This window comes from Papaver somniferum, chromosome 7, assembly GCF_003573695.1.
Source record: "Papaver somniferum cultivar HN1 chromosome 7, ASM357369v1, whole genome shotgun sequence".
Classification (NCBI taxonomy): Eukaryota; Viridiplantae; Streptophyta; class Magnoliopsida; order Ranunculales; family Papaveraceae; genus Papaver; species Papaver somniferum.
Window position 1 is genome coordinate 134,720,787 of NC_039364.1, and position 26,051 is coordinate 134,746,837.

A 26,051-nucleotide genomic window follows, 5' to 3' on the forward strand; every position below is an offset into this window, starting at 1 on the left:
ATTTCGCTTCTTTGTGGATCTATTTGTGGCGAATTTATTTTTTGTACCTACATTTGTGGCGAATTTATTTTTTCAATCTTCACTGTAAATGTTTATATTAGTATATTCGTATAGTTGGATTTGACGGGTTGGTTCCGGCAGTAATCCAAGCATCACCAACAACGATCCAAACGCTCCATCACAACCGTCGCGTCCATGATTTTGTTACTTTTGGATCTTTTGCCCCTTTTCTTTTCCATCAGCTTCTTAGGGCAATTCCTATGGCAATGTTCAAACTCAAAATTTTGTTGAGCCACGTGGATGGTCAAACGGGTTTCTCCACTATGGTAAAGCAGGGCAAAATGAACAGATTTGGTTTTCTATGGGCCCGCTAGTATTTCTTTTTAATATAAAATGCTTTGTAGGATAAAGTTAAAATATAAAATATAATATTTTGGTGAGATAAAATAAGATGAACTGAGATAAAATAAGATAAAGTGAGATAAAATATGATAAAAAGTAGTAAAATAATTTTTGGGAATCGTGAATTGTACTTGGCGTAGAAGGAAGAGTCGTTGGCATTGAAGGAAGAGTCTCCGGCGTTGAAGGAAATGCCGCGTGTTTTTGGCACCATCGCCCGATATATCATCAATCGCGTGCTTGATCATCCAACTCCAAGTTTGTTCGGTCCATAGGAACTGTTCTTAGAAGTTAGACGAGTTACCAGTAGAGTGAATTTGTGGGTCTTTTTCCCCTTTTCTTTTCCATGAGCTTCTTAGATAACGGATGAGTGAATATTGCTCATTGTTAATTGTCAAAAAAGCATAACACCACATTTTATAGTTGGAATAGATATCAAATACAGACTTACCTTTCTTAAATATATAAATATACATAAATTTCACAATTGAACACAGGGTAAAGTTAGGAACTTGGGGTGCAAGGATCAGAAGAAGACCCTTTCCACTGTACTATTCAAATGAGAAGCTCAAAGCCTCAAACATAAAGAGCTAATAAGTAACACCTGTTAAAGAGGTTTAAAGGTGTCTGAATCCTGTGACTTGTCAAACCTCCAAATTTGATTTGAAGAAATTAGAAATGAATGCTTGCAAAAATTAGCATCCTCGACATTTACTAATAGTGCCATGAATAACTAATAGCCATCACCCCAAAAAAAGCATTCCTCTTCTCTAGAATCTGATTAACATTTCTACAAAAACAGCTCAGCTTCTCTCATAACTCAATACTAAACCATATGCTGGGGTATTAGACAGAAAAAGAATAATATATTTTCAGACATTCTCTGCTGCATCTTTGTGAGATAGATGGTCTTCATTACTAGCCCCTGCTGCTAATCTTTCTTCCAAGGCACGTGCACCTCTTTCTCTGTTGATCAACAAAATCCTATTATCATTTATTCGACTAGTGTTTGTGTCTGGTATATAAAAAATGAAGTCATATAAAAGAGGCAACTCGCAATTGCCGTAAATCAGATCCGTAATGATTTATGTGTGAAATTGTGGTCTTGTTTTAGAAAGAAATAAAATTTACCCAATCCCGCACAATGGACACAGGATCATGAGATTAACTACAAAAAAACAAAACGAAAATTACCTCCTCCTGGAGGCCTCTGCAGGATCAGAACCAGGCAACGCCGCACCACCACCACCCAGCATATACCCCTTAGCATCAGTAGATGCTTCAGATCTTCCACAAAGCAGCCGACCAAATATAGATGCTATAGGATCAATAACTGGTCTGCAAGTCCAATGGACACAACCACAATCAGTAACAAACACAGGAGGCTTTTATAGCAAATCATGTACCCCTGGAACAAAAAATGATACATTACCGCAAAAATTCGGGGAAGAATGTCGAGAAGGAAAATTCATCGCTTGGGTCTCCCCTAAGGTTCGTTTCTGGCTTCTTCTGAAGGTACCGCAGATAAATCCAACTCGTGTATGTGCCAAATAATATGGTTGGAAGGTAAGGTGCTGATTCAGGTACTATGAAGCTTACAGCTATACATGGAAGTAAAAACAGGGATGCGATCCACTGGGTGGTGAAAATATTTCAACAGAACTTCTCAGTTTATATGTCGATAACCAAATTTAAGGCCTTAAAAAGTTGACATTATCACATCAAGATAATTATACCTTTGCTTTGATCTTTAATGGAGAAATCTCCTGATCAGGGAACATTTGCTTGATACCCACAAGAAACCCTGCCAGAACCCCATGGAAGCCAGAAAGAGGTGTATAACTGTCAAAGGAAACAATAATTAGAACTACAAAGTGTTTCCTCCTTGATAGAAGTAGACCAAAACTTCACAATGACCAGGACAACAGTAAAACTGGGTTAATTATTTTCAAATTGAAAACACTCTAACCAGCAAATGCAGCTACAAGGAACTTCGAGGCAGTATAGAACGTATATTGTAACAAAGTTAACATGCAAATATTGAAAGATGATAAGAGGGGGAAAGCAACGTAGAAAGGTGAAGGACATAGATAACCATTATACATGTATAAGGAGCAGAATAAGACTTACAGGTAATTTTCCTGTGTTGTTATGTAGTACATGGCTATAGCTGTTACGAATACGCAAACAGAGGTTAAAAAGTTAACCACGAAAATGAACTTCAAAAATTCCTTGGAACCCCATACAGGTTCAAGCAACCTCCCAATGAAAAGAAGACCAATCGTGCTCAAAATCACCTAGACAAGTGACCCATCAGACATGCTTTTTTTGGAAGAAAAATAAAGCAACAAACATAATTGAGATAGACCAGAACACAAAAACTATGACGCTTTGTTTTCTCAACAAGATTATACTTACCCCAATAACGTGTTGCTCAACATAACCAGCCGTTACAAGATTCCAAGCAAATGGGATTGTCCTACACCAGGGAGAAAATTTCAGTCATTCAGGCACAGTTCACATGGAACGAACATAAACAAATCAAACAGATTCTGCCAACAAAACTACTCCAAATTTTACACCAGTTCCAGATACACTGATTAAACAAGAAGTTTAAGCATCCTCTCTTTACGAGAAATCAGGAATAAGAAAAACTATCAACAGTTATGGGGAAACTTAAGTTGGAATTTTGAGCTCTAACCACAGAAATATATACCTTGCAGGGATAAGTGCTAGATAACTAATGAATGAAGGGAATACATGTAGTATGACATGGCCACTTATGAGTACCACAGCAAGGCCCTTGCATAGCCGAGTAAATCCAGATGTGACGCCAATCCCCTGTTAAAAACTATAGAATGAACTCAGTTAATCTTGATAAAGGACTCTGTCGGACACTTCAGTAAACATTTAGATATCAATTAAGCAATTGAGTTACAGGTGCATTAAAATTCACAGATTATATAAACAACTCTTCCACCAATTCCCAATTTCACAAATTCTTCATCAAAAACCCAAGAAGATCAGCATATAGATGCTTTTTCACTAAGGAATCCTCGAAGGGTGACATTTTCTTAATGGTAGTTACCAACATTCCAGTGTCATGAAAACCCTAATTAGAGATGCCATATAAGGAGATCTAAATAGAGAGGTGAAGTGGGAAAGGGAAATTTTCAAACTCACTCCTCCGAGACCTTGAGAACTCATGGCTGACGGTGCTGATCTCTATTCTTGAATTCCTCCTTCAACAGCTTTGTAGCAGAACGAGCTCTAGACTCAGATCTGAGAGTTCTTTTTTTTGTTCTTGTGTTTGAAAGAGTAACATCGGTAAAGATACCCGCGTTAAATTAGCCCTGGGTTCCAAAGCATGCTCTTCTACCAGGTCTACTTGGTCAGAGACTCGGAATCTATTTAGAAATTTACGTTTAGTCCCATTGTTGATGGGCTTTGGACGCTATAGTCCTTGCACATGAGGCCTAGTACTCGCTAATCCTAATTTACAAATGGAAACTTTGCTGTTTAGTCCTAAGCCCACAAAGTTAGTTATAGCAGGGTCCAACCGGATTTTTTTTTTATTTAGAGGTCCAAAATTAATTAAAACATGGAAATGACCATAATACCCATTGTTACTAAACGTGTGTGTTTACACATTCATTATATTGAGTACATATCTGTTACACTGATTATAAATTCGAGTACATATCTGCTACACTGCTTATAAATTCGAGTACATATCTGCTACACTACTTACAAATCTGAGTACATATCTGTCGCGCTGCTTACAAATAGAACACGTATCCGCTAAATTGCTTACAAATTCGAGTATATATCTGCTGCTTACGAATTCGAGTATGTATCTGTTGAACTGCTTACAGGAAAAGTACATGTTTGTTAGAATCAATGATAAATAAATTAGAAAACGTTTTACATCACATATATTGTAGGATCATACCATTAATCTCTAGTATTTATTTAATACAAAAGAGGTACAGTTTTGCATGATTGAACAGGGTGACATAACCACTAAAAAACTAACCAACAAAATTAATGTCCATAAGAAGCTACTGAATATCTACGGCAAACCCTGAAAGTGATTATCAAGGATCGAGTGATACATAGCAAACTAGAGTAACATATTAGGATGCTTTGCACAAATGAAAATGTAACAGACAACATTTCAATTTTCTTACCACACAAAGAAGCTGCCGCTTTCCAGGAGTATCGGCTCCGTGGTTGCTAAATTTTGCTTCCAGAACCGCTATTAGCGCAACATTATCCTATATAAAATTGAATGGACAAATAGAATAATACAGGGAGTAAGATTCTGGGAAAGAATCTAAGCACCAACTAACTGCATAAGAGACTCCCAAAGAAGAAAAATCACCTTAAGAAGTCGAGACAAAGCAGCTTTCTTCTGAGTGATTGGGACCACAACATCTGTCAGTGACTGAGCAGCCTTGTTGAATTCGACCTACATACAAAAGTAAACTGTTTAACATGTGAACCAACAGAGTAACAATAATTCAAAAGAAAGTCTGTCATCTCCAAACCTCGTATTTCTTCACATGGGAAAATCTGTCCCTTCGGAAAAATGTTGCACAACCATCGATAGCATAAGTCCCGGTGTAAACCTACAGTGAACAGATTCATTATCAAAAACTGAATATTTGGAGTTTATGACCATTAAATCAAAAATGTCCGCAAGCAAACCTTTGTTGTCTTCTTCTTGTAGAGAGCTTGATAACCATGTTTGTCCAACTCAGGGGCGAAAAACTCATCAAAATGATCACTTTGAACCTGAAATAAGAAATGATTAGCTTTGTTGCAACTAAATCCTTAACTTAAGGATTGGCTATGTGGACATAATCTTGAATCCAAGCTAATACAGCAATTTCATATCTAAATAACTAATATGAGACAAGAATAGTCTTTTTCTTATTTAGTATTCCAGTTCATTATACATGCACTGGAATACCATGAAAAGGAAAAACCAGAATGGCTTTTGTCAAAATTATTTGATGTAAGAGAGAAGTTTGTAATAGTACGTCATATATGTACTGCATATTCATGAACTAAAAAAATCAATTGCATGTCAAGAAGAAGTGATGAATCCATGCATATAACTGAATCAAAGCACATACTTCAGTATTACACATACGTACTCATGGATCAAACCCAAAAACAATAGCAAAACTCAGAAATATAAACGAATCAAAGCACATATTTTAGTATTACACATACTTACTCATGGATCGAACCCAAAAACAGTGGAAAACTTTTGAATATAACCGAATCAAAGCACATACTTCAGTATTACACATACGTACTCATGGACCGAACCCAAAAACAATGGAAAAACTCTGAATATAACCAAATCAAAGCACATATTTCAGTACTACACATACGTACTCATAGATCGAACCAAAAAAAATGGCAAAAATTTGAATATAACCGAATCATAAGAATTTTGTATCAGTACGTCGTATATGTACTGTCAATTCATACACAAAAGCAAACTGTATCAAACCTAAAAACATAATAGCATCATGAAAATTGATTTGATCTTCATAATACAATCGGAAAAAAATCAAATGAAGAAAAACGAACAAAATAATCAAAAAAGCTGATTAATAAACATACCCGGAAACACAAACAAATCTTCTCGTCGTAAATCATAACGATGCATCATCATCATCTTCTTATTCTTCTTAATAAATTGAGTTTCTGTCAGTACGGGATATATGTATTGTTGCTTCATATATAAAAACAAACTGAAACACATCTAAAACCAACAAAATGGAAGTGGTATAAGTAAATCTAACAATGAAATGAACAAAAAATATGATTATTCATCTAGATCTGGTAAATAATCAACAAATCAAACATGGAGATAGAAAAGCGTAATCAAACACAACAACGATTCGATCGTGAAACCCTAAAATAAACATTGATTTGATAGAAACGAGAAAGATTGAAGATTTTTTTTTTGGATCTGTACAGAATCCATTTGCACCAGCAGTGAGAAGAAAGAGAAGAATAAAACGAATATGAAAGGTTAATGTTCTTCTCGTGCTTATAATCCATGTTAAATAGGGAGGGTTATTTGTGGTATTTTTAAATTTCGCATTAGTTATCCCGCACGTGTACGGACCTGGGCTTAAAAAATTAGGTCCATTTTTATATTTTCTCTTAATTATGGACCTCTGTTTACTGGGCTTTAGTGGGTGGACCTGCCACTAACTAAGAACACTATAATATGATTTATAGGTAATTCCTACTTTACAAATTTGTGTACTGTTTAGTCCATATTTGGACGAGTTAATCCAAAGTTCAACCGATCTAGCAAATACGGTCTTTTCTTATTACCTTAACTGTCCTTTTCATATGTCTGTGTTCATTTCATTCTTAGATTTTTCTTGGAGAGAGAGATAAAGCGATTTACAAAGAGGAAAGTGAAGAATGAAGAACAAAATCCACTGAAACGAAACCAAAAACCGCATAACCTTCAATGACGGCAGTAGAAGCAGAAGGAAAGTATGTAGAAACAAGTGATATCCATTACTTCTAGGCATAAACCAGGTGAAGATCTTAGACAATATTACGTTCAGCATGTTGACGATTTCACCTTCAAGTTCGACAGAAATCTCATTATTGAAATGGTTTGTGAATCTCATCATAATGATCTCAATTCTAGAGATAATAATCGAATCGACTTCTCTTTTTAACATCACTGCCTAAACATTGATTTAATTTTAGTGTTAAGTTTAGCTAATTGAAATGATCTCGAATCGAATCACTAGAAAGATTTGACTTCTCAATTTGAATTGAACTGAAACTGAGAACGACGTATTTTCGAATCAAATAATTGACAAGATTTGATGTAATTAAGCGGATTAAAACCACAATTTAGGTATATGAAATCTTAATTAGATGTTGTTTTTCAAGAAATTAATTTTAGAGTATGTTTCATGGATCTGTATTCTTTTCATTATGATAATTTTTTTTGATTTATTGAGTTCATGAGTTCTAAAAAGAAAGATTTTATTATACGAGATATAGTTAGGGTAAAATTATGGAAAATTCCCGATTGGATTACTATTGTGCTTGATCCAGTATTGAAGGTACAGAACAAGGTTCTGATAGACAAAGGTATGCGAAACTTTTGTCATTGATTTATGAACTTTTTTGAAATAGAATGGATTTGGGTTGCAAAATTAGTGAAATTATTGTTGTATGGGAGATGATGATTCTGTGTCTGTGCAACGTCATAAAATTTGAAGTAGGCGTCGCTGGCACTCAGGCAGGGAAAAGTTCGATTCTCGCATGTGTTGCGGAATCAAAAAAAGAGCATGGCAAGGAAATGCTTGATAAATTGGAAGCTAGGATGGATGAATTTGAACAGGTCATTTTGGACAAGAATACAGACAAAATTGCACCTAAACATACGTTGGAGGGTGAGCACTAACCACTCATCCCACAGCATTTTTATACACTCCTTCCTAAGTGAAGCAGTTTTCCACTTCATGTGCTTCTTACAATTAAGTTCCACGTATCCATGTGATGGAAAAATGTTAGGGTGTCTTAGTATACTTATTGGTGATTCAAAAAATGTTAAAACGTTCAAAACTTTTTTGGTATACATTCGGTCTCTCATTGAGTAATCAAGAGAACATGGCTCTGGATTTTATAGCCCCACTATTACTTCCAAATGTTAGAACTTAGAACTATCCATCTATTCTATTATTATCATAAAATTGCTTACTTTAATTAGAGAAACCTCCAAATGGTGGAAGCCATTTTCAGACCTCCTATCATGCACCTCTCTCTATATATATCTGTTAATCTTTTTCATTGTATTGTTTTGATCTTTTTTTATTCTACCTCTCTTTGGTACTATTTGTGTCTGTTTTTACTTGAAATTTCATGAAGTTCCGGAATTTTTTTTTTATTTATTTAAAGGGTTCACAAGCAATCATTACTAGTACTCGCCACTTTTCTCTTCCTTGACTTACCTATTGTTTTTTACTTAAGTAACAATGGTGAGTTTTTTCCTATTACCAAGAGTTTCATGAACTACTTACATGTCAGAAAGAACATGAAAATTTTCCCTGTGATAGCTAGGGCCTTATCAGCAAACCAAGAGAAAGAAAATAACTTTAAGAAAATAATAAAATGACATCATTTACATGTAAATGACATGTAGGTAAGTAGGCAGCCTAGTACCTTTTTCCTGAGATTTAATTTGACATCCATTCTTATATGTACTTCTTAAAAGATTTTTCATGTGCCACTGCTACTGCCATCATACCACTTCACTCTCTCTCTCTTTGGATCTCTCATCTCTCTTTTGTATGCATCCAACAAGGGTTGGTATTTATTTTATGTGTTCAGATAAATGCGATAAAAGAATGCTTTTCCAGTAATACATGGTTTGCTGAGTTACCGCCGATTCAGCTTGACAAGGGAATCACCATCATTTTTAAATTTACATCCTTATGTCTGGATTAGTGAGTTTTACTACATGTATGGGTTATCAATGTAAATTTTATGTGACTCTTTAATGGGCTGAATTTCAGATGGAGAAATTGACATTTTTGTTGGCGGAGTTGAACCTGATGCAATATGCAGTGATTAAGTACTTCGGATTGATGTTGGTTGCATCTACTGTCTATGCAGCACAATGCACCCTTAAAAAAGCCCCTCTTTGGAACGATAAATTGAATCTCCACACGGGTTTTGCTGAAGCTCAACTTATGTATGTATTTTTTATAGTTAGCTTAGTCAGGAATCATTTGTTTGACGAATTTGGAAGAATATGTCATGATTTATATTTGATTGTTTAAGGGATACGGAATTGCACATAAGCTCATTCTTAGTGTGTACATAATTGTACACCTGTTGAGCATGTGTACATTGTTGTATACAAGTTGACTTTTTATGTATACATAATTGTACACCTGTTGATCGTGAATGTGCACATAGTTGTACACTTGTTGATTGTTAATGTGTACATAATTATACACCTATTGATTGCTAATGAGTGCATATATTAATTCCTGGATTGGGTATTTAGTTTTTTGAACTGAATTTTCCATTAGGTGTTACATGTTCAAAATGATTTTGTCATCCCATTGGTTGGTCATGATTTTGTCATCACATGTTTATCGTCTTTCCTAATAATTTAGCATTACTTTTCGTGCTAATTGTTATTGCAAAATTCTCTTTAATTTTGATATGTTTGTTACTCAGTATCGTGAAAATGCCAACAAGTATTCTTGACTGATACTCTATCCACATGCAAGTAATTTTCTTGGCTCTCCTTTTTGTCAGAGGTCAAGGTCATCCAGCTTCCAACTCTCCACCATATTTTGGACCTTCAAGGAAGTTGGATTTTGAGTTATAAATGGTTAGTCATTATTTACTTACTCGATTATCAGCCACCAATTTTTTTTGTACGACTGGCACCTGTTATCTTTGGCAGGTAGCTCAATAATCTGACTGGCCTGAACTGATTTGTTTTCATGCTGTTGTAGTAGGTCCGCGAAACAAGTTAGGAGATTCTGTGTATACCAATGACGCAGTTGATTACATTTTTGGTCTTATGGCAGTAGGTTGAGTCAAGTAGACCTTGTGATGGTAGTCCACAGGTAATTTCCAGTAGCTCAGTAGTTCAAAGAATAATTGGCAGCAGAAGTCTTTTGATGTGATCCAAAACAGTCGAAATCTTATCTTAAGAAGATTCTTTGCTTCAATGACGACTGGTGAATGAAATTGTGGCCATAATTGTTTTTATCTAGTAGACATGGAAGATAGGATCATTTTGATATATATACTTTGGGTACATATATGGACAACATGTATACATACTCGCACATATGTGGACAACATGTGTACATACTTGTACACTATTATGCTATCTTTTTGTTTAGTTGTTTTTGTTTGCATTTTAATTGTACACTGTGTTGATTCTTTTTTAAGCTGGCATAATTTTGTGATTTAGTTGTTTTTTGCTTATATTTTTTTCGTCAGAGCAATTTATTGACGTGTAATATTTTATGGTGTACATATTTGTACACATATTTATTATTTAGGTGTACATAAATGTACACATGTTATTCATTTTGGAGTCTAAGAAATTAGGTAAAGCACTAATGTGTACATAGTTGTATACACATGTTATGTTATTTAGGTATACATAGTTGTCCACATGTTGATTATTTTAGGTGTACGTAGTTGTACACTTGCAGAACTATATTTTATGTGCATAAACCAAAAATTAGGGAAAACACTAATGTGTAATAGGTGTTGGATTTTTTAAAGGTGTGTACGTAGTTGTACACCATTGTAATGATTGGAAATTTAGGTGTGTAAATAGTTGTGTACCACTTTCACTCAATTTAGTAATGATTTAATGCTTATTATAAAACAAAGTAAAGATATACAAGATAGGTACCATTTTATTCGACAATATATGTTTAGATTCATAGGCTCGTATCAACTGCATTTTGCGTTAGTTTAAAACAACTATTGCCTCAAGCATGAAGGTTAATCTTATGAAAATGGATGAAGGGTGATAGTATGGTCGGCCAAAATTGATGTTCCGAGGAAAACATTTTCACTACCACGAAACATAAAGGCATTTAGATCTGTTATGTTGTAATATTTTTCCCACTAGTTATACGTCAGATACATGTGGATTGTGGTATCCATCCATTAAAATAAGAAGTAGGGTTATAAACATCAGCTTCCATTTTCTTTCGATATAAGTACATGATATCAGTTACATCAACATATATATAGGGTTGAAATCTCTAAATATCAATATGTAATGTGGACCAAGTCATTACTGTCAAAATGATTACATGCAGAATTTGCATTTCAGCTCTCTGCAGATTTCCATGGTACTTCACTTGAATGAATGTATTCTTTTATCTTGATCGATGATGTTTCAAAATTCCAGATTATTTTTACTGTACACGTTGTTTTGTTTTCGGTTTGCTTGCAGGATTTATGGATCCAGCTACTATTTATGCTGAGTTTAAGCTCCAAATGTACAGATTTTTGGATTGGCTCGTGTAACTCACCTGAGTATGGAACCAGCAAGATGTGAAGCAAAGCTTCACTGGATTGCCACACCTAGAACATATGGATGGGCTATATACAAGTTTAAAGTTCTGACAGGAGCAGCAGCCAGTACCTTTTGACTTAATAAAAGTTACGGATCAGTTTCGCCCCTACATTTTGTAATAGTAGTAGACTTTCCTCGTCTGAGATTTTCTAGTCTTTTGGTTGGTATTTCTGGATTTTTGTGGATGTGTACATGTTTGTACACCATTGTAAGCTAATATTTTTGAAAAGTGAGAATTATATAGCCATATGGGTACTCTTTTTGTAGCTCTCGGAAAGAGCTTTTCGAATATATAAAGTTTGTGAATTTTGGACAAACTATTCAAAAGATAAATCGTTTTTTAATTATTTTTATATTATTTAAAATTGCTGACTTCATCATGACTCACTTGGATTAAACCGTAAATATTTGGACTAAATTGTAAATCAAGAAGGTTATATGTGTATTTTCCATATTTTAAATAATTTTTGGAATGAACTGTACCTGGTTAACTCGGGATGGACTAATCTGTACTTTTTGACGCGTTTTTGGACTAAACCGTTTTTTTCCCATCTATTAATCTGTTTCTGTGCGCACTTAGGCTAAGTCCTATGGGCTAGATTAGTAGTTAAGTGTTGCAATTCAAAAAAAAAGTGTGGCCTAAAAGTTAACACTAGTTCTCTTTCCTAGCATGTGCTCGTAGATGAACTAGCAGCGAGATTGAAGCGCTGATACGCTGAATGGTTCAGCGCTCACAAAAATCATACGGATCACAAAAATCACAAAATTTGATCTGACGGCTGAAATTTAAAGCGCTGAACCAAACAGCGCTGGGCAGTGGTCCCAGCCGACGTGGACTGCTAATCTAGCTACTAGATTAGCACTCCCATAGAACTTAGGAGGTTGCCTTATCTGATTTGGATGGCTAATCTAGCTGCTAGATTAGCACCTATAAGACTTAGCTTTATTTTAAGTGTTCACTTGATTGTTGACCTGCCAACGGATATGGACTCTACCGTATCCATTACTGATAAAGATAATCGAATATCCGATATCGAATAGTATCGACGGATATTCAAAAAAAAAATGTACAAGAAAAATAACAATCATTGTTATGAAAAATAAAAAACAATTTCGATAATATCCGATAGTATTGAATAGTATCTGTTTTTATAACAATTTCGGATATTCGATAATATCCGATAGTATTCCATTATAATAAAAAATAATTTAAATTCTTTTGTGGTATTTCTCTACATTTTATAAATTACCAAAAGAAATTAAAGAAACCCTAAAGAAATTCAACTAAATAAAACCAAATACCTTGATCAAACGTAAAATTTTCACTTTATAAATTATCATATATTACAGGACCTACGGCCCATGGATATGAGGCCCATCTAATTACCTAGAGTTTCCGCTTTATATGTGCATAATGTAACCTATCTATTAGAATAATCTCTCTAGTAAGATGATTCTCCTTCTTGTGTCTACATATCCTTAATCACGTAATATGAAGCACGAGTTCCTTCTTGCCGATAAAGAATGAACTTTTTTTTGGGTTCTCATCAATCGAGAAAACCGACTGATTTTGGTAATTCTATTTATTTTTTGTTTTCCCCTTTTGAATCTTATATTTAGAAGGGGATGTTTTGATTAATCATGCGAAGCTTGCAAACGAAAGTTTAGGTCATTTGTAATTTGGATTTGCCGATAGATTTTGTGCTTACATAGGTTCTGTTGTAATCCTATGGGAAAAGAAGAGAAAGAGAATCCAATATGTCGGCGCTCCTGTCCGTTTCATTCCAGTTATTTCTGTGTAAACGAAGAGTTTCTATAAACGATCATGTTTGTTCGTGGAGAAAGAAAAATGTCCCGCCCGGTTCGGTCCAGTCTACCCGGGCTAGCCAGGTCTGTCATGTTTTCTGGTTTTGGGATGTGCGCGACCAGAGGTGTTCTGGTTTTGTATATATACAGTACAGTGGGAAGTAAAGTTTGAGGTATGTAATTATAACATGGGTTTTTACGTCGAATACTTACTAGGGTTATTTATTTGTTTTTAGAACATGCCTAATTTTGTTTATTTTTGTGTTAATTTAAATTATGATTGTTGATCTCGATCATTAAGAATTTTGGTCTTAATGTTATTTTGTTTTCCTGAGTATGATATTGGCTATAGTTGAATGGTGTCTTTTGTTCAATTGGTTGTACCAACTCGATTCAAATGTATTTGTTTGGGCTTTAGAAGTACTTGAGCACCATTATTGCGTACTTGATATTTTCTCCCCAAATTAGAATGTTCCGTGGGATGTAATTCACTTACTCAACTATTAAAGATTCGGTAGTATCGAAAGATACCCTGCAAATAAAATCACATGTATTCCAATTTTTGTGGTAGAACTAACAAAAGATGATATGAGTCAGAAAATTTCTATTTCTCTACTTCATCCATGATACTAAGTACTAACGAACCAGTATATGTTGAAGTACGAAAACAAGAGAACTATCTTTAGTAATATATTCAACCTAAAGTAAGTGGCTGACATGTGTAGTGAGATTCTCTTGCCTGTTGAGATAAATAAATTTCTCAAATTAAACTAAATGTAGCAAAATTGAAAATGAAAAGAACCCCGGAGTGATGAGGGTTAGACATACCGACTCATATAAAGCATGTGAAAAGGGACATATCTATCATGAGACAAAGATGTATTTTTTTTCCCGGTAGTAATGACACCAAAGTACATGTATCAACTGAATGTGGGATGAATATGGCATGAAGCTAAGATGTAATTCTAGCTCTCACCAAAGAGTTGGGAATGAATTAATCTTCTTACCGGTATTGGTACAAGCAATGCAATGCGGGTACCATAGTAGCAACCACTTTCCATGGGAAGGTCATACTTTAGACATCAACTTTAATGACAATAAGAACTTTGCCTGTCCAATTGACTATATATTTGAACTAGATCCAATGTCTGCGCTTATGGAATGAAAAGTACATAATTCCCACAAGACATAAATTCTCTACAACACTTGAAATATATCCGGATGAAAAATATATCATCCCCTCTTAAACGGAACATTTATTTACTCTAGAGTATTTGAGTTGAATCTCACTTTTGTTACTAATAAGGCCACACCACTTATTTAATATCTCAAGACTCAATGTCCAACAGATAGTGGTTTCCCTCCCACTAGCTTAATTAAGGAATATAAACTAGTTGTTGAACTATCTCCTTATAATGTGACTACGAGGATTGGATCATCGAGTGAAGCACTGCTCAACATTTGTTATCAAGATTGAACAAAGACGTCACAAAATCTCTACATGTACCGAGAGATTGTTAAATTCCAAAGAAACTCATGCAAGTGGATATCATGTGGAACCTCACAGTGATGATAATGTAATTGATTGCATCTTTTATAGTCTCTAATATATTTGGAAACAAATATATTTTAGAGAAACTAATGAGTTAATCTAGTGAAATTTAAATCACTATAATATTTGGATTATTGAATCCATATTGACTCTGACGATGAAATGTTGGGAATTGACTCATAAAGGCTTTGACATAACCATAAAGGAACTTTGGTTGTGACATGATGTTTCGTTTTTAAAGGACTTATACGTACATCACTATGTTTGAGTGGACCATACAACAGGAAAAAGATTAACAGAATGCGAAGTAATGACATATCTCTCAATAAGTGTTATCTAAAGTACTAGATCCCCCCCCCCCCCCTGCCATTATTCTTTTAAGTGGAAGACCATATCACTCATTTTACAAAGTCTTCAGTAAAACAGGATCGAGAGCAACCTAAGATGCAAATGGAAAACGATCCATATTACAAAGAAAACAAGGTGATATGTAGAAAAATATCCATACGGAATGCGAACCATTAAAGTGACTTATGGCTCTTGTGGATGTTTTAAAATTTTGGACTGGTTATAGTTCCCAAGAAATTATCCGTTTGGAAAACTACTAGCACCTTTATATGTATATAATGTAACCTATCCACTAGATCAATCTCTCTAATAAGATGATTCTCCTTCTTGTGTCTACATATCCTTAATCAAACTTTCTATGTCTAATTTTTCTCTGCTCAGATCGGCTCATTTGGAGCGGATCTGAGCAGATCAAGCATCAACAACCACTCTATTTTAGCTTGATCTACTCATTGGTAGTTTTAATTTCTTCATCGGTCATGTTTTTGTTATTTTTAATGGGTTTTCTCCATGGATATGTGCCTGTTCATATAAGTATGCGATGGGAACTTTTACAGGGAAGTTTTTTGATCATATGATCGTCTTTCCATGTATTAATCTCTGAACAAGACAAAGCAGCATCAAAAACTTTAGTTTTTTACTTTGGTTCTCTGCAGTTTTCTGGGGTTGTCTTTTGGATCTTGATTGTTACTGTAGGTGTGCTTTGTTTGGGATGGAAATGTTTGACCAGAGCACATCATATCATTTGGGTTCAACTATAATCTACAATCAAGTCAAAGCAACACCAACCTTAGCTTCAACCGCATCTCCGACAAGGTGTAGCAGATTAACCTTTATCTCTGGTTTAGATGCTGATTTAGTATTATCTTTGTTTGTTTGTAATTTCAGTTTTACCATCTTAGATTTAGGTTTTCCAAAGTTTGGGTTTTGTGTTATTTTCAATCTTTTGAAGTTTTTGTTTAAGTGGAAAACTATGTTTCACTCCGTAGATAAATCATCCACAACTTCAATAAGATCAGAAACAACTCAAGCCAAGGAAACAAAGACAGAAACAATTAGCTCAAGATCATCGTCTACTTCTTCAGTTACAACCACTGTTACCAAGACTTCCAAGCCGATTCAGTCCGATTTATCCCAATCCAGACCGCTAAAAACCGATTCAGTTGACCTTTGTTACTTTAGAAATCGTTATTGTTACTTAGATTTAGGTAGATATTGTCACTTTGAAAACATATCATGTTACTTAATTGTACATGAGTTTGAGAACATCGGGTTGGCTTTGCTCCAGTCACTGCTTTATGCAGTCACACAAATTGATCTTGTTTCAAAATCAATTTGGCCCTTTGTTGAGGCTTGGACCACATGGAAGATTGATTTGATTATTATCTTACTAATATAAAGAAAAGAGGGATTTTTGGTGAAACCTTCTTTTTGGTTGGTCACAAAAAGCCAAAATAGTTTGGTGTCACCCTGATATTACTAACATGACCTTAAATATTAACCACTATTATGCATTTGTATTCAAGGGTGAAAATGTACATTGGATCAATGTTTGTATATTCACAAGAATGCCAAAAATAGATTAAAAATTTTAAAACATAGATATCTTTAAAAATGCACATCGGATTTTTACAAAATTTGTATATTTGGAAAGCTCTTTGAATTACATACGTAACGAGTACAAACAAGGATATTAAATTTTTATACTAAGAATTAATTTTTCATTATTATCATATTTGGTGTTGTTAAAAAAATCCAATTCAAGCATGTGCATCGCACATGTGGCTTTACTAGTGTTTATAAGGATAGGATTGTTCAAGAATTGGGGGAGAAACTATAAACCTGATGAATATATGATGAACTTGGAAAATCTCTGTAATGTATCCGATCTTAAAAATCGGTATTATCCATACAATGTTTGAGGTTCGCCTCTTTTCCGGAAAAAAGTATATATATTTAAATTAAATTAGATTTAAACAAAACTCAAATTTTCTCTACTAAAATTCTAAAATCCTCCGATTCAAAAAAAATAAAAATAAAACTGCATATGGATTTTCTAACGGATATCGGATGTTATCCTATAAGATAATGCCTTTTTGGTATCTAACAATTCGAAAGGACTTGGACGGATATGGAATATTCCGTTATCCATTGACAACCTACTTATTGGGTTTAGCTAATGCCAAGTATGTAGTAGGGAATAATAAAATGACTGACCACTACAACTTATAATTGGTATAATTCACACAGAAATTTCACTAAGGAATGTAAAACCTTTGAATGCTTATTCACTTGGAATATATATACGTTTATACACATTTACACACTGACTGCAAACTGACGAGAAGTAGAAAAAGATAAAGGAGTAAAATACATTTCTGACCATGAAACTAGAACGCGATGACAAGCCAAGGCTGAAGCTGTTAAGAACATCATTAATGAAACCCATCCAAATTTGATCATCAAAAGAGGTTGCTCTCTCCTCGTTGACTCTAGTACCTTGGAAAAAATAAGTTTCAACCGACGATCTCTAAGTAAAGACTGGTAGTCATGGAGGGAAACAGGGAGACCAGTTGCTAGACCAGCATCTTTGTTTGGGGGTCCACTTGCCATTCTTGGTCGAGAGTTGTAAGCATTTGTGGTGTTACCCTGTCCAAGAGCTTCACTCATCCATTGGTAAAGCAAATCAGCAAGAGCTTTACCAATCTGTTGACAGAACAACAATGCCTCCTTTGACACCATAGCTCGAACCAGAGAAGGCCCACCCTGTTCATATTTAGACCAACAAAAAAAAGTTTTAAGAAACACGTGTGAATATGAGAAGCAGGAGATGATTATTGAACAGTTGATGTTACTAGAAGTAGCAGAATAATCCAGATACTGCAGTCACCAGGAGTCTTCTAAGGATAGCACCATCTTTTGACGGTAAGAGTCTCAGGATTAAGTTTGCTAAATCAATTAAACCATTACGTCCACTTGGAGAACTCTCCTTTGAAGTATCATATTTTGATGAGGTAACCCTTTGTAAACCGTTTCTGGAGCCAGCAAATTGAAAAGGATTTAGCAAACTTGAAAAGATACTAAGATATAGGAACACAAAGGAGAAGGAAAAAGACAAAAGAAAAGATATAGAGTGAGCAAAAAAAAAATGCTAGCAGAAAAAATCCAAAGCAACCTGAAGTGACATGACATCCACTAATTGTACAGTCATGCAGGTAACTTAATTGTATAGAGTAAAAAGGTGGAAACTTACCTAGTTGCACCAACTCTTAGAAACAGTTGAAGCCTTTTCCACTGGAATTCCTTCCTTTTGTTGAAAACAACCTGCACAGGTCAGATAAAATAAAAATCAAACAAGCAACGGTAACAAGTTGATAGCATATGTTCCTGAAAATAGCCTTTTGATGTTGCAAAACCAAGCTCAAAATGTGTATTTGTGAAAAGGCCAGCTAAAATGCTAAATAATACTATAATAGGTATAGTAAAACAAGCAAGATACAATGACTTGCAAAAGAAGCACACACCGAATGTAAAAGCCTTCTAGATGGAGCTGAATTATCAGTGAGAAGTTTCTGGGCAACATATGGGTATGCTGACTCAAATGTCTTAAAATCTTGATCTGCAGCAACCGCCAATCCTAAAGTTCATAGAATACAAATTTGTAATCAAAAACCTGGCAGAAAAATTAGGACGGCTAGAGTGCCATTAGAATCTTACCTTCCAAGGACGCCAGGGATCGTAAAACGAGTGTAAAGTATGGAGGCATTCGACAGTGATACTTGAGGGCTGTAGACCAGATTTTACCAAGAACCTTCACAAAGTAAGCAGGTGTTAAGAATGCAAGAGATCAATATACGAATACGGAAACAAATACAGAAGTCCTAGCTGAAGTAATATAAAGATATGAACTCACCCTACTGAACTTGATATCAGGAATTCCGTCTGTGAATTCTACTTCTCCCAAAGAATTTTCCAAATCCTGAATCAATATTTTTAAGTTAACTTTTAGCTTTGATAGACAAAGTCACAGATGTCTCTCGGTCTGAAAACTGAGAAGATATTGAAAAGGCTAAGCTGAGTAAGCTCTAAATCAATCAAGAGCAGAAGAAAGTAGTATCCAAAAATTTGAAAGTGCCTCTTCACTATGTAATAAATCTAAGAACAAAGAGCGCAAGAAGATGAAAGGACTACCATGGTCATTAGACGACTGTTAGTCCCAGGCTTCACAACATCCATTTCAGTCAGATCATTAACAAGGGCGGCCCAGTCCCCATTTACTATGTGGATGATGGAACCCAGCATCGCGAACTGATGTTTCTTCTCCATCCGACAAATCAAACCAAAATCCAGAAACCTGGCAAGGAAATAGCAAGAAAAATGAGAACATCAACATAACAAACTATAATAAGAAAGAAATATTTATCTTTTAGCAGAGGTAACGATAGAAGAAACGACTACTTGTATGTATGAGGGAGTATATATCCGTGAATGAAAGCATTTGTTCAAAGACGATACAGGATTATATTAACAAAAAACAAATTCGATTCCTTGTGAGGTATACGATTTTTTTGCCAAATATTTTGGTTGGAGGTATATATCACAATACTATTAGTTGAGAATGACAGAGAATAATGAAAAGCAATACTGTCTCACATTATTACAGAAGCATTAGGCATCACCTAGTAAATTTTGCGACAACAAAGAAGGAGCAAATCTGGAGAAAATGCAAAAAGTATGTACCCAATTTTTCCTGTAGCTGTATACCGCAAGTTCCCTGGATGAGGGTCAGCATGCAAGATGCCAGTTTCGAGAAGTTGAACAAGTGAAGCTTCGACTCCTTTGCTAACCTTCATTTATGAAATAAAACACTAGGTTAGTATAATTAAGCAAAATACAGAATACAGTTAAGGGTTTCACGACATCATATCAATAATACTCCGGCAAACAAACACCAAAGAGATTCGAGGTTTGAAATTTTAAAATGCATACCATGCCTAGCAAACGCTTCTTGGCCTCGAGTTGCTGCTCTTCTGAATACTGAGATCCATCACTTATCGAGCTTCTTGTAGATACCGTGAGTAAATCATTTGGATTTTCACCGACCACCCATTCCATGGTAAGAACTCTCTTGCGTGTTAAATGCTTATATATTTTTGGAACAAATATAAACTTAAAGGGAGAATGAGCTTCCTGCAGGAGGCATACATGCATCGTCAGTGCGAGTAAATTGAGCCTGTAGGATAAACATAAAACTAATTTCTTCACAACATGTAGCATTTCCATACAAGATACAAATGTTCCTGTTTTGAAACCAAGGTATGAATCCCTCTATGAAAAAATTACCACATGCCGGACTCTTCTCGTGATAAATAAGCCAAAAAGTAACTACAGATATAAGATACCTGGAACTCAGAAGCATTTGTGGCCTCTAGAGTGTAATCCAACTCCCCAATTAAGCCCTTTCCAAGCTCATCAGCATAGAGACGAAGATCATTCGTTCTTTTTGCTACTTTTTGCAGTATTCCCAGCTGATAATAGTAATTAGGGAAATTGTAAATGTGACACTAAACATAGGTATCAACAAGTTATAAGATAAATCCATGAAAATACCAACCCCAAGGCGAAGAATGTAAATATCTCGCACAACCACATGTCGCAGGTCAGGACGCTGAACTTTTATTGCAACATTATAACCATCAAAGGTACTCCCACGGTACACCTGAAATCAACGGTGATGGAAACTCATAAAAATGAATTATATTGATTCTCCAAACAAGGTTTTGTGCATGTCTCGTGGAGACAAGTATATGGTGTATCTTATCCTGAAACTTTAACAGTCTTTTAATCAAACCTGACCAAACGAAGCAGCAGCTACAGGTTCCTCGGAGATGTAGTTAAAAACTTTGTCAACAGGAGCCCCCAATTCTTCCTCGATAATCTGCATAGCCACATTTCTAGGAAAAGGAGGAATTTGATCGTGCAGTTCACAGAGCGCCTGCAGTCACAGCACATATCAATGCCGAAATATGCAATATGGCATGCCCAAGGCAGAATATTATAAGCAAAAACAACAACCAAGAGTCCAAATATCAGTGACTCAAGTTAAAACTTACCGCCTTCATGAACATGTCAGTCGACCTAAGTCCACAACACTTGGTTCATCTTTCCATGAAATTATAGATGAAACTGTTTGAGAATATTGAAGATTCTCAACACAAACTACTAAACCAAAAACATAACTTACTATACATAAGAGAAATAAACTCCGGTATCGAGGTCCTTAGTTACCTTGGAAATTTCTGAACCAATTATATCTGGCCTTGTGGAAAGGGACTGTCCAACTGCATAGCAAGTTAAAGGCATGTAACTAGCATATTTGGTAATCTCGTGACTGCAGGAAAACCAGAAGCTACGTAAAACTTATATAGCAAAGTAATAATATCTACCAGACCAAATCAAGTTTTCAGTGGGGAATTCATAACGCGAATTCAGACGCAACCTAGTCTAGAGTCTTATACTGTCTCACTAACCTTTGATAAAAGTAGGACCCAAATTCAGCATCGTTTCTTTCAGTAGCTTCCCAAAATAGTATTCTTTACTATTCCCATTGTCTTCCACACCCAATTTATTCAATTTGAACTTGGACGTTCTCATTTTTAATGCGGCCACGGCAAATGAAGAAAACACCTTAGCGGGTACATAAAAACAAAACAAAATCAAAATCAAATTCAATAAAAATGCAATCATTAATAAGCAGTTCTGCAAATGATTTGAAGTCAATTACCTCGATGAATCGAAATGCAACAACATGAGGTCTACAATTGAAATAATCTTCAACCTGCTGTGGATCATAAGATTCTGGAAGTGGCTTAGACCACATTTTCGAAAGATAATAAATGTAATCAACATAAGCCTCTAACGCTTTAAGGTCAGCCATTAACAAATCCACACCAGTTAACCCTGAATAAAAAGGTTTAGGCAAAGATTGTGGTTGAAGGACAGAAGATTGAGGGTTTTCGAGGTGCCGAAGCCAAACAAAGTGATCAACGGACTTGGAAATTTGTGGAATATGTAGAGCTTCACTTGCCCAACTGAAACCCTTCTTTAGAAACTCCATTTCTTTAGTTACTACTTCAGTAAAATGGTTGAATTTGCAAACTACCCGTCTTCGTTTGTTTGGTTTAAATGTATAGGAGGATTTGGTTGAGCAGAAAGATGAGAGTGCCAGAGATGTTGCCGCTGCTGCCATCGCCACTAGAGGGAGTGAGAGTGAAAGAGATCTCGTAACAGAAATGAGTAGGGGTGCACATACCCTATCCATACCCGTCAATCCTACCCTACCCCCAGTGTTGTAACCTTATCCTATCCAACCCATTATTTGGCGGGTAGGGTGACGGTTAGAGATTTTTTTACCCGCCGTTAAATGGGTAGGATGACGGGTAAAGCACAAAATTACCCTACCCTACCCGCCTACCCGTCTAATACTGAAAAGACAAAGTAACCCTTGTATTGTTTTCTCCTCCTGCCTATTTTTTTGTTATTTTAAAACATATTAGGGGTAAAAGACAAAGCAACCCTTGAATGGATTTTACTTTCTATCGAACCATTTCATCTATTTTTCATTCGAACCATTTCTCTCTTTTCATTCGAACCATTTCATCTCCTCGTCTCTGCAGTAGCGAAGTGAAGTCTGGGTTTCGATCTGAAGTTGAAGATGTAAGTGATTTGTGTGTTCGATTTGTGTATCGTTATGTGTTTGAATCTATTTTTTGCTCATCTCAATCCACTTTCTTATCTCTGCAGAAGAGAATTTAGGGTTTCAGGCTGCAAGTGCAGTTTGAGATTTTGGGGGTTTCGATCTGAAGATGTAAGTGTTTAAAGCTTTCAATTTGTGTTTTGATTTGGGTTTCGATTTGTTCTTTTGGATTAGGCTTTCATTAAGGTGTTGATGTGTTAATTAGATTTTTCTATTTTATATTAGTAACTGATTTTGAAATTTTTATGAAAAACCCTATACTACTGAAATAGAACGTGGGAATTAGGATTTCTCTGTATTCTTTTGCTTGGGTTTGTTTGCTTTGTTATATAAAACCCTCTTTGCTTCATCTATTTGATTATACTTGGTTTTCCATAATGTAAGTGTTTTGAATTAGATTGCTATGTGGCTGCCCTGATTTATTGTGTATTAACTCTTTGCTTCATCTATTTGATTATGCATACAGATATTTCTTAAGAGAAACGATGCTGGTGACCATTTTCCCTCACTTGAAATCTGCTTAGGCTTTGAACTGTTAAGTACCGTTATCAGGTTTGGTTCCCTCCCTTATATACACATTTCTTGATCTGTATCTTTGATAATTTTAGATGAATTTTCGTGTCTTTACTTCTAGTTGTCCGTTGTTTAACATGTATGATATATGGTCAACTGTTGTTCAAGTAAATCAACTGACTTAAGTGTAGCTTATGGAACCTTTTGTCTTATAAAACAATTCTTAACATAGCTCAATAAATGAATTTAGAGAACAAAAAGTAGGTTTGTTCTATTACAGATTGTTTCAGGGAGCAGAGCTTATACCTTGTTACAAAACCAGGTATTGGGAACTACCAAGTAGGTTTGTTCATATCAATTGTTACTCTCTGCTTAAATGTTTGCTTTCTTAATTGTTTGCTTTCTATTCATATCACTTGTTCTTTGCCTTATAACCTCTATTTCTATTGGGAACCTTTTCTCTAGCTGCAGTATTCTTCTACAGTAGAAGTTCTACTTTGTTCTCAGGCTTAGTAACTGTTGCAGTAGCATTACTGGTTGCAGAAGTGACTAGTGAGGAAGCATGGTTGAGATTACAGAATTGATGTCAACGAGACCTCCTATTCCCTCTCAAGATTCATATCAATCTGCGCAACAAAGGGTCAGTGTTGTTATATCTCCGCCACCTCCACCTCCACCATCTTCTCAACCTGAGGTCAGGGAAAGTATGAAGCGGAACAGAACATCTTCGGTATGGGAGCATTTCCAAAAGAGTGTTGATGAAGCTGGTATTAAATGGGGGAAATGTAACTACTGTGAAGGTGGTAAATATAGGGCTGGTGGTAAGAAGTATGGCACATCAAATTTGAACTGGCATTTGACCAAGTGTCGGAAGTATATGGAGTCACTAGAAGCTGCGCAGTTGGACTCTCTCGGTCAGCCTAGCAATCTGGGAGATCAGCAGCAAACAGTTGGGGTTACGTTCTGTCAAGATGGATGTAGGAGAGCCTTGATAAAGTTCATTATCACAGATGAACAGTCTTTCCGAATGGTTGAAGGAGAAGGATTTATAGCATTTTGTAGATATCTTGAGCCGAGGTTCAAACTTCCATCGCGGATGACCGTCTATCGTGATATCTGTGGACGGTTTTTGAGTGAAAAAGCCAATTTGGTGAACTATTTCAAGTCGAACAAGGTTAGAGTTTGTCTCACAACCGATACATGGACATCCATTCAGAACTACGACTACATGGTAGTTACTGCCCACTTCATTGATGACCACTGGAAGTTACACAAAAGAATAATATGTTTCTATCAAATTACTAGTCATGGAGGTGAGCATATTGGAAGAGCATTGGAGAAATGTTTGATAGAGTGGGGTCTTGAGAGAGTGTTCACCATCACGCTCGATAATGCATCTGCAAATAAAAAAGCAATTGAATATGTCCAAGAGAAAGTTGTAAGTTGGGGATCGTCAATTGTAGGAGGTAAACATTTACATGTAAGGTGTGCTGCCCACGTATTAGCTTTAGTTGTTAAGGATGGGTTGAAGAAATATCATACTTCAGTGAGCAGAATCAGGTCGGTGGTTAAATACGTCACGGCCTCTCCTGCTAGAATGAATAAATTCTTAGATGCCTTATTTCTTGAAAGAATGGAATACAAAAAGGGATTAGTGTTAGACGTGAAAACAAGATGGAACTCCATTTACTTGATGTTGGATGCAGCTGAAAATACGAAAAAGTCTTTATAAGGCTAGGACGATCTGATGAATCATTTCGTGAGAGGTTTATCTTCGATATTCCCGATGAATCAGTAATGGGTGTTAATGTTGATGATATTGACAGTACTGATTTTCTTGATGAAATAGAATCCAGTTCTTCTGATTCTGATGCTGATGAAGTTCCCTTATCTGGTCGAAGAAAAGCCAAGAAGAAAAAGCCTCGCGTGCATGCTCCTGAAAAGTATGACTGGGCTAATGCTCGAGTCCTAGTTCAGTTTCTACAGGTATTTTAAATTTCATTCTCTTTAATTATCAGCATGATTATATCCATTTGATCAAATATCCCTAAACTTGATATTGCCTAACACATTTCACCACTGATTAGTTTTAGTAATCTTAAAACGTTATTACTTTGGTAATCCCTAAACTTTAGTACCTTAATTATATTCCTTATTTTTAGTTTTTCTGTGTATTGTTTTAAAGAGTGAATTTGTGCTTGTTCATACTAGTGGTAAAGAATAGCTCTTGCTTTGCTTTTTAATTTCACTTAGATAACTGCATTTTAGCCCTGTATATTAGTTGCAACTTTTAATTTCAGTGATTCCATTTTGATGTGCACTCTTTTAGTCCATGTATACTAGTTGTAGCCTAATTTAGTTTCAGTAGTTTTTATATTTCTTAGTTCATAATATTTAGCCATCTGTAAACATTTTCTAAGAATGTTTTGAGTAGCTTGTTGTGTTGCTTACGAGTTAATTTGATCTGTATATGAAGTTTATATAACAATTAAAACTTTTTCTACAGGTATTTTTTGAAGCCACTGTTGAGTTTTCTGGTTCTACATATG

General features: G+C 35.4%; 2 protein-coding genes and 1 long non-coding RNA gene across 4 annotated transcripts; all 3 read right to left on the minus strand.

Annotated features, from left to right (window-relative positions):
• Positions 1 to 830: 830 nt before the first annotated feature.
• On the minus strand, positions 831 to 3,770 carry LOC113298492 (rhomboid-like protein 19). Its single transcript, XM_026547257.1, has 8 exons — positions 3,583 to 3,770; positions 3,116 to 3,240; positions 2,818 to 2,878; positions 2,530 to 2,696; positions 2,136 to 2,241; positions 1,832 to 2,034; positions 1,594 to 1,737; positions 831 to 1,365 (listed from the first exon to the last, which is right to left on the minus strand). Exons 1-8 carry the CDS (start codon positions 3,604 to 3,606, stop codon positions 1,272 to 1,274), a joined length of 924 nt encoding a protein of 307 aa, XP_026403042.1. The 5' UTR covers positions 3,607 to 3,770; the 3' UTR covers positions 831 to 1,271.
• An 815-nt stretch (positions 3,771 to 4,585) lies between these two features.
• On the minus strand, positions 4,586 to 5,052 carry LOC113293686. Its single transcript, XR_003332467.1, has 3 exons — positions 4,950 to 5,052; positions 4,784 to 4,870; positions 4,586 to 4,676 (listed from the first exon to the last, which is right to left on the minus strand). It is a non-coding gene; the product is annotated as an uncharacterized LOC113293686 (long non-coding RNA).
• Positions 5,053 to 17,490: 12,438 nt separating this feature from the next.
• Positions 17,491 to 22,517, minus strand: LOC113298493 (uncharacterized protein slr1919-like). 2 transcript variants are annotated; one of them, XM_026547258.1, is made up of 15 exons: positions 22,018 to 22,517; positions 21,764 to 21,920; positions 21,522 to 21,574; positions 21,085 to 21,228; positions 20,848 to 20,952; positions 20,636 to 20,761; positions 20,223 to 20,423; positions 19,974 to 20,080; positions 19,425 to 19,587; positions 19,147 to 19,212; positions 18,951 to 19,044; positions 18,758 to 18,870; positions 18,487 to 18,557; positions 18,124 to 18,268; positions 17,491 to 17,999 (listed from the first exon to the last, which is right to left on the minus strand). In XM_026547258.1, exons 1-15 carry the CDS (start codon positions 22,480 to 22,482, stop codon positions 17,553 to 17,555), a joined length of 2,457 nt encoding a protein of 818 aa, XP_026403043.1. In that variant the 5' UTR covers positions 22,483 to 22,517; the 3' UTR covers positions 17,491 to 17,552. The 2 variants fall into 2 exon arrangements, with proteins under 2 accessions (XP_026403043.1, XP_026403044.1); XM_026547259.1 differs by having other exon boundaries at positions 17,953 to 17,999; positions 18,089 to 18,268.
• Between the last annotated feature and the right edge of the window lie 3,534 nt (positions 22,518 to 26,051).